The sequence below is a fragment of the Aquarana catesbeiana genome, linkage group LG01, assembly GCF_042186555.1.
Source record: "Aquarana catesbeiana isolate 2022-GZ linkage group LG01, ASM4218655v1, whole genome shotgun sequence".
Taxonomy (NCBI): domain Eukaryota; kingdom Metazoa; phylum Chordata; class Amphibia; order Anura; family Ranidae; genus Aquarana; species Aquarana catesbeiana.
In genome coordinates, this window is record NC_133324.1 from 824,315,248 (window position 1) to 824,323,785 (window position 8,538).

Sequence of the window (8,538 nt, forward strand, 5' to 3'; positions counted from 1 at the left end):
TATCTATATAAATGTGCATTATCAGATTTTATGAAATATATGTCTCTGATCAGACTTTAAATGTCTATGATAAGACATTTATATATATATATATATATATATATATATATATATATATATATAATATATATATATATACATATACATATATACATACACATATATATATATATATATATATATATATATATATATATATATATATATATACATACATATATATATATATATATATATATATATATATATATATATATATATATATATGTCTATGATGAGGTTTTTTATGCACAAAGTGATGTGATGGTCTCATTTGTTTCTTCAGTATGTCTTCCATATTCTGTACACACATGACACTACAATATTCATCAGTCCTATGTGTACTCACATGATAGTCCTTGTACCAGTCCTCTAGCTTGTCCTGCAGCAGTTTGCAGGTCTCAGTGTTGGTCATCCTCCGCAGGGTGTCTGCCATGGCCGGTGGTGGTGATGGTGCACACAGAGGATGCTGTCTGGATTATAATAGTTCAGTAGGGAAGCTGACCTCTTATATAGACGGGGCGAGGTCTTCAATCAGCTTGGACGGGTGTTAGGGACGCCGGAGTCTTTGCCTCTTTTTTTCTCCTTTTAGTTGTAGCAACGGTTTCCTCCAGCCTGCCTCCTGCCCATTTCTAGGCTCACCCCCTCCTTCTTGGCTGCCACCCCCACCCCTTACAAAGTCACAGGCTGGAGGGATGAGGGCTGTGTGATGTGACAATTATTCATGGACTGATGGCACCAGGCTGTAGATGGTGCACCAGGCAGGACAAACTGGTTCTAAGGCTTGGAGGATTTACTGGTTGTACAACATTCATGGGGAATTAAATCTCTGCTGTGCAAGACAGGCTTACCATGGATCATGGATTCTGGATCACACATGCAGATCAGAGAAAGGGAAAACTATTACAAGCAGTGTGCATTTTTAAAAGCATGATTTTTTTTATTTTTTATTAAAGCTAAACTCCATCCCAAAACGATTTTTTGTACATTTGCACAATAAAAAAGAAGTTAGCTCTAATGATGTTTTCCCCACCTCTGGCTGCTGCAGCATTCCTTAAAAGAAAAGTATTGTAAAAGCTTTTTTGGCCATGCTTCTCTTGTGGGTCACAGGCAGTGGGACAAGGTCATCTAGAGCCCAGGGTGAACATGCCAAACTGTGCCCCCCCCAAGATGTATGAGCATTATGTGTCAGGAAAATAAAAAAAAACTCAGCACTAATCTGCATGCTACCTCCTAAGCATAAATTCCCCTTCCTCCCAGTACTAATCCACCCCCCTGCTGAAATCCACCCTCCCGGTAAAAATCTGCACCCCCTCCATCCCCCAAATCTCCCCCCCCCCAAAAAAAAATCACCCTTCCTAGGACAAATCCTCTACCCCTAAAAATAATCCTCCTAGTACACATCCCCCCCCCCCCCCTACTCTAAAATCCCACTCCCAGGACAAATCATCCTTCCTAGCATGAATCTTCTTCTCCCCGTCCCCCCTCCCAACACAGGTCCCCCTAAAGCAACACTCTTAGCACCCCCCCCCCAATTTCCCCCTCCTAGAACAATACTTACCCCCTTGCCCCCCCCCCTTCCAATACGAATCCCTCCTCCCCAATCTCCTTGTGGCGACCCCCCCCCAAATTACTTGATACCACAGTGCCCAGGGCAGCCATCCCTACTGCCCACCCCTTGTCCCGGCCCTGGTCCCAGGAGTGCACTTACTTTTGCTCTCCTGTGACCCATTGCATGCTATTGCCTGCTGTCAGCTGAAGTGGCACAGCCACTTCTTGCTCTGGAAGGATCCTAACAATATGGTTGGGATCCACCCAGCTGCGTTATTGATAGCTGGCTCCAGATTTTAGTGCACAGCTGAGAGCCAGAGTCAGCTGTGTCCATCCCCTCCCACAGTCCGGCGCTCCAGTGAGCACTGGAGGAGCAGAGTGGGGAGCCAGTGACTGGCAGTCACCAAGCAGACCAAGAACTGAGCAATCAGCGGTCATGTGATCACTCAGTTCTTGGCCTTAGAGATGCTGCAGCATAGAGGTGAGTATGAATGTTTATGTTTTAATAAACCCATACTGCTCCTTTAAATTCCTTACTGGTATTCAGCCCACAGTCTCCACGCTGGGATTTCCAATTCTGGCTGTAGTACAGATATTACAGTGGGTTGTTTGCTGTACCCCATCCTCCATTCATATAAAAGTCTTGCATCCATGACATTTATATTCACTTTCACTGCAGTGGTGTACCAGACCTTCTTGATCGGCCAATGAGTCTTTTTCCGGGTTCCAATCTTCGGTCAAGTTGATTGCCCAGGCCGAGATGACATCACTTCCACACATGTGGATGCCGAAATTGTACTCTGAGCTGCACTTATGCAGGTATATATGATTGACAGGCAGGCCCGGACTGGGACAAATAATAGGCCCAGCATTTTAGATTGAGCAGCCCATACCAGGCACGGACTGACAACTCATGGAGCCTCGGGGCAATAGGAGATCACAGGGCCCCCTGTGTCCCCGCCCACACTCAAGCCGCAGCTACACAAACTCCACCTACATATTGCAGCTAAGCTGCATAGAGTGGACATTTAAATATTAACTGCAGCATAGCCTGCTGGAAGTTCCTGGCTTTTTTCCATAAAAGCTGTTGGGCACTTCCAGGTTTAACTACTTGACCTCTGGAAAACGTACCCCCATTCATGACAGGCCATTTTTTGCGATATGGCACTGCGTTATTTTAACTGACAATTGTGTGGTAATGCAACGCTGTACCCAAATAAAATGTATGTTCTTTTTTTCCCACAAATAGAGCTTTCTTTTGGTGGTATTTGATCACCTCTGTGGTTTTTATTTTTTTGGGCTATAAACAAAGACCAACAATTTTGAAAAAAAAAAATAATATTTTTTACTTTCTGCTATAAAACATATGTAAAAAATCAAAACTATGTATTCTGCTACATGCTTTGGTAAAAAAAAAATCACAATGTAGTGTATACAGTGCAAGTGTATATTGATCGGTTTGCCTAAAAGTTATAGTGTCAACAATCTATGGGATATTATCTGGAATTTTTTATTTATTTTTACTAGTAATGACGGCGATCAGCGACTGTGATATTGCGGCAGACATTTGGACACTAGCTGACACTTTGTGCGAACCAGAGACACCAATACAGTGATCAGTGCTAAAAATATGCACTGCCACTGTACTAATGACACTGGCTGTGAAGAGGTTAAACATCAGGGGCATTCAAAGGGTTAAATGTGTGCCTAGCCAGTGTTTGTGTGTACTGTGATTGGTGCTTTTACTAAGGGAAGTCATGGATTTTATTCCCTGCTTGGCAGGGAATAAATCCAGGTAACAATCTTGTGTTTGTTGGTGGGCCCTAAGTTAACTGGTCACCCACTGACAAGGGAATGTGTCAACCTAAGAGAAAAGGTAGCCCATACACACAGATAACAATACTCCAAATGTGTTTTGTTTCATTAAAATGGGGAAAACAGGCAGATGAGATCTCTTTTGCTAATATAGTATAGGATAGTATAGCCACTTGTAGTGCTACCATACCATATTCATATAACCAATAATTTGATGTAAGAACAAGGCTTTAAATGATGGCACTCAAAAATTATACAAAAAAAAACAAAAATTATTAGAACACCTGTGTTATTTATATGCATAACAAAATGGTGAACCACATATAATCCACTGGTGAATTTACAACATACATTTTGTATGCTCACTAATAAAACTTAAAAATAGTCGAGTTTATAGTAATTTCCTTTTTCAAAGAAACAGATGGCTAACACATTTAATAGAATTAAAGAGTATGTCAACCCAACATTTCATATTCTTGATATGTGCCCGCTGTACCATGTACTTGTAAGACGTATTCTGTTCTCTTTGTATTGCTTCCTTTGTGTGAAATCCATGGTGTTCCTAACAGTCCCTCTGCTTTCCTATTAAAAACTGACCACACTAGGCATGAGAGCACAAGAGTGAGAGTGAATTCTCTAGCTGTGCTGGGAAGTCAGCCTGCTCTCCTCCAATGATCAGACTTGTCCTGACACACCACACCAGAACAACAACCCATCCTGTTACAAGATGGCTGACTGGGAGCCAGCTCTCTCACCTGCCACTTTTCAAGAAGTGTGCCTCCACTAAGCTTAGCTAAGCCTTTCTGTTCCCTTCCACTCACAGTGGAGACAGCTGTAGGCACAACCAAGATGAATTTACAAGTTACCAGAGCATTCTGTAGTGCCTTAATGGGCGGACAACCTCCGGTCACTCAGATCATGGTAACTTAGTTTACCACTCTCTTTTATTTTCAGCAGTTTAAGAACTCAAGATATGCACCCGTAGCACTGGTAGATTTATGATCTACCATCTGATAGGTAAATTTAGTGAATTTCTCGTTAGGGGAGTTAGATTTGCCTCTGCTCCAGCTTGGCTGACTTTGCGTGTGGTTCCACATTGAGCCGGTGGGTGTCGCTGTTACCATTGGCTGGTGTTGGAAGGGCAATGTGTCGAAGCGTATGAGTGCTCCTCTGTCCCGGAGACAACTCGGTGGAGTTGGTCCTCCGAGTTGCATTCTGGGAGAGGGTATTTATGGATAGACGCCATGTTTTGGGGTTCGTTTTACAGCCACCTGCTGGCCCTCCTGGCCGACAGGTATGCGTTAGAGTGCTACCTCGTGGTCCTCCGTTCCGGAGGCCTGCGCCGCTGCGGCGCGTGGGTGGGCCCAGAGGCATGTCTGTAGCCTACCACAGCAGCCGAGGAATGGTTCTGAGCTGTCTATCCAGAGTGAAGAAGCTGGACAACCGAGAAGATCCCAGGGGAGGACCCGTCATGGAAGGATCACGCAGAGTGCTGGTCTGGAGAGGGGCCTGGTGACTCGGTTGGAGGACGTATCCTAAAGTAGTTCTACAGCATAGTACAGCCAGGTTGGCTTAGAGGTCCAAGTACTGTGTCTGACATTCACCGCAAAATTTAATACATCCTGTGGCAGAGGATCGTACGGGTTTATTTCAAGCAAGTCTGTGGCAGAGACTTTTGTTCGTGCTACGTACTGGCTGCTAGGCAAGTGAGAGAGGCCTATCCAGGTGAGCAAAGATTGTGTCCCACAAGGGGATTGCATCTGATTACAATATTCAACTTTAAATGACGTTCTCAAGGCAGCTTCCCTCCTGCCTCTTTCCTGCTACTTCCTTCCTTACTTGGTTCAATAAAGCATTGAAAACGTTCTCAAGTGTTGGTGCTTTTATCGTCCAGAGGTAAACTCAACAGAACCCTAGACCCTGTGCCGGTGAAACAGGGGTGTCGAGAGTGAAGGTAACAAGCCTGCTTAAACCAGCAGCTCCACCGAGAGTTAGTGCTACACACCATTATTTAGATTCAGACATTCAGGGCAGATCTGAAACTGTTCAATGGCCGAGGCATAGAATCTGCAGTTCTTGAAGAGGTTGTAAACCTCCATTTTCAAGTTGTACCTATAGTTAAGCCTATAACAAGACTTACCTACAGGTACAGTAAATATCTCCTAAACGTGCGCCGTTTAGGAGATATTTACTTTGTACTGCACCAATTATGTCATTGGAGCATGCACTGTGAAGAAATGGCCCTCCGTGCTGTTTCTGCACTAGCGAGTGCTGTGACTGGCGGCTCCCGTGCGCATGCGTGGGAGTGACGTCACACGACTCAGGCCAGTCACAGAGCTGAAGTCCACAGCCCCGGAAAGAAGAGGGGTGAACATGGATGCTGCCTCCAGCAGGGACAGCGCGAGCTTCATTTGCATGTAAGTGTCACATAATGTGCTAGTATGCGATGCATACTAGCACATTATGCTTTTACTTTGCAGGTAACAAAAAAAGGAAGTAAAACCCATCAGGGATCTAAAGATCTAAAACCAATAAATCAATAAAATCTCATATAAGGTTTAACATGTTAATGTGATTTCAAAGTTGTTTTCAATCTATTTAAATATGGAGATTTCAGTAAATGAAACTGAAAGATTCTTCCATGAGTGTTCTCTTTCAGGCACTTTCTGATATTTCTACCTTTGCACCTTTGTTGTCACCCTCTCATATACATCCTTGGAAAAGACTACAAGTGGCCATGCCAACACACATTGTGTACACGTGTTCCATTATTGTCCTTATCAGGTAGACGGTCTAGAACAATGATATGCATCTAATACCGGAGTAAGTGCAAGTAGAACGAAAGGGGCTGAAAGAGGCTGGAGGAGATCCACAGCACTGAGACGCGAAGAAGGATGAAAAGACAAGGGTGAAAACAGTGTTTAAGAAAAATAACATGGCTTTTTGTTTCATGATAAAGAAAACAAAGTGTTGTCCAGTTACAATTTAGATTTAAGAAGATGTTGATAAAATAGCAGGCAACTGGGGAGCTAGTCTGGTTTCTCTGATGGAACCCAGCTTACCCACTGCTGTTCAATGTGTTTGAGAGGTGTTGGTGCAGCCTGAGCAACCAGACCTCTATTTACCTATCATATAGGTGGTCTGAGTGGCATATTGGGGGGTGATCCTCCTCAAGTACAGCCAGGTTGGGGGTGCTCTAGGACTGCACCCACTGCACATTACCATGCAGACCAAAGCTCTGCAGGACCACCCCTAGCAGTCCTGTCCAACCTCAGAGCAGGCAGCATAGAGCCGAGGAAAACTTGCTGGGTTCCTCTCCAGCTATGAAATGTCCAGAGGAGGCACCAGGGGCTGCCATGGATGATGACCCAGAAGAAGACAGCCCCCAGCCTACACTGAGTGAAAAAGCTATGATATGTCATACGACACAGCCGAAGGGGAGCTTGGGAGGACTTTTGCTCCTTAAGAATATGGCATCTATGGTCACCTAATGCTGCGTACACAAGGTCGGACTTTCGGGCAGGAAAAGTCCGACGGAATTGTTTCATCGGACATTCTGATCGTGTATGCACCTCATCCAACTTTTTCTTTTTGAAAATTCTGACGGACCTAGAAATAGAACATGTTTTAAATCTTTCCGCCGGAACTCCGCCGGAACCAGTTCCTATTGGGAAAACTGCTCGTCTGTATGCTGTTCCGACGGACAAAAAAATTACGCATTCTCTGAAGCAAGTACGAGACAGCAGCTTTTGGTTACTCGCTATTTAACTTCCTTTTTCTAGTCCTGTCGTACGTGTTGTACGTCACCACGTTCTAGACGGTCGGACTTTGGTGTGATCGTGTGTACGCAAGACAGTTTCAGCGAAACTCCGTCTGAACCCCATCAGAAAAACCTTCAGAGTTCATTCCGATGGAAAAAACGGTCGTGTGTACGCAGCATAAGTGTTTCAATAAAGGCCGAATGGGGGGGACATATGCTGAAATAGGATTTGTTGGGGGGGGGGGATTTTGCTAGTTGGGGTTTTGAAGCGTGAAAGATTTTCTTTCTGGTGGTGGGCTTTCCTGAAGGTAGGGGGGAATTTTTCTGGAGATGGTGATAGGATGTGGGGAGTTTTGGTGGGAGTTTTTGCTGGGGGGAGGGAAGTTACCTCTTGGGGGAGGGTGATTTTTGCTAGGAAAGATTTTTGTTGGGGGTGGAGTAAGGAGATGAAAGAGGTAGGCATTTTTGCTTGGAGTGAGGTGGAATTTTAAGCCATACAGTATATTGTCAGAATTGTCCATTCATTTTCCACGAATAGACGTTTGATGTACGGAAATTGTTACAATTGCCCGTTTAATGTCCAGGGTATTTTCATAATTGCCTATTTGTTGCCAACGTATTGTCAAGATTGCTTGTATGTTTTGACAATCGCAGATTTTTTTTTTTAATATAGTCACTATTGCCTATTTGTTTCCAGCTTATTGTCACAATTTACGGTTTTCAGCCTGTATTAGTAAATATTGCCCATTTGCTACCTGACTATTGTATCAGTTTGCCTGACTGTTGCCTGTATACTGTATTGGGGGGGCATATATGGTCAGGATACCCACTTTATGGATCATTTCAGAGGATCATATTACTGTAATTGAATTCCCTGTAGGCCTGTCACTGTCAAAGCACGCCACTGTTATCTTCATGTTTCGCCACTCCACTATGTATAACCTTGATTTTTTTTTTTAACCAACATGATTATATTTTAAACATATGGATACATGGCAGTTGGCAGTTTTGCCAATTATTTGTATTAATTTATTTTCATGATTACTGCAAAAATACTGTAAATTTGATGTTTGTGGTGGGTGGATCTGGGTGTGAACTATGCTAGGTACGCCACTGGGTAGTCTCTCCATCACTGTCTAATAAACAGTATTGTAGTACAATCTCAGTTTGGCTCACTAGAGATGAATAGTGTTGGGTAAAAATAAATAAAAATAAAAAAGACCTGATAGCTTTTCACTGGCAGTTTCCTTATTGAGTTTTTTATGAGTCATTCGTAGAGAGAGATTGCCACATGACAACCCTGAAACTGGCATCTCCAGTAGCCAATACCATAAAAATGACAAAGCTTGATTCATGGTGTATGTTGATGTGAC

General features: G+C 43.5%; 1 protein-coding gene across 1 annotated transcript in view; it reads right to left on the reverse strand.

The window, feature by feature from the left end:
* The window catches only part of SPATA18 (spermatogenesis associated 18), a 26,234-nt gene extending 25,563 nt beyond the window's left edge, over window positions 1–671 (reverse strand). Inside the window, exon 1 of the mRNA XM_073608455.1 lies at window positions 389–671. Coding sequence (XP_073464556.1) covers window positions 389–475 — 87 coding nt within the window. The 5' untranslated portion in view covers window positions 476–671. The remainder of the gene's footprint in view (window positions 1–388) is intronic.
* Between the last annotated feature and the right edge of the window lie 7,867 nt (window positions 672–8,538).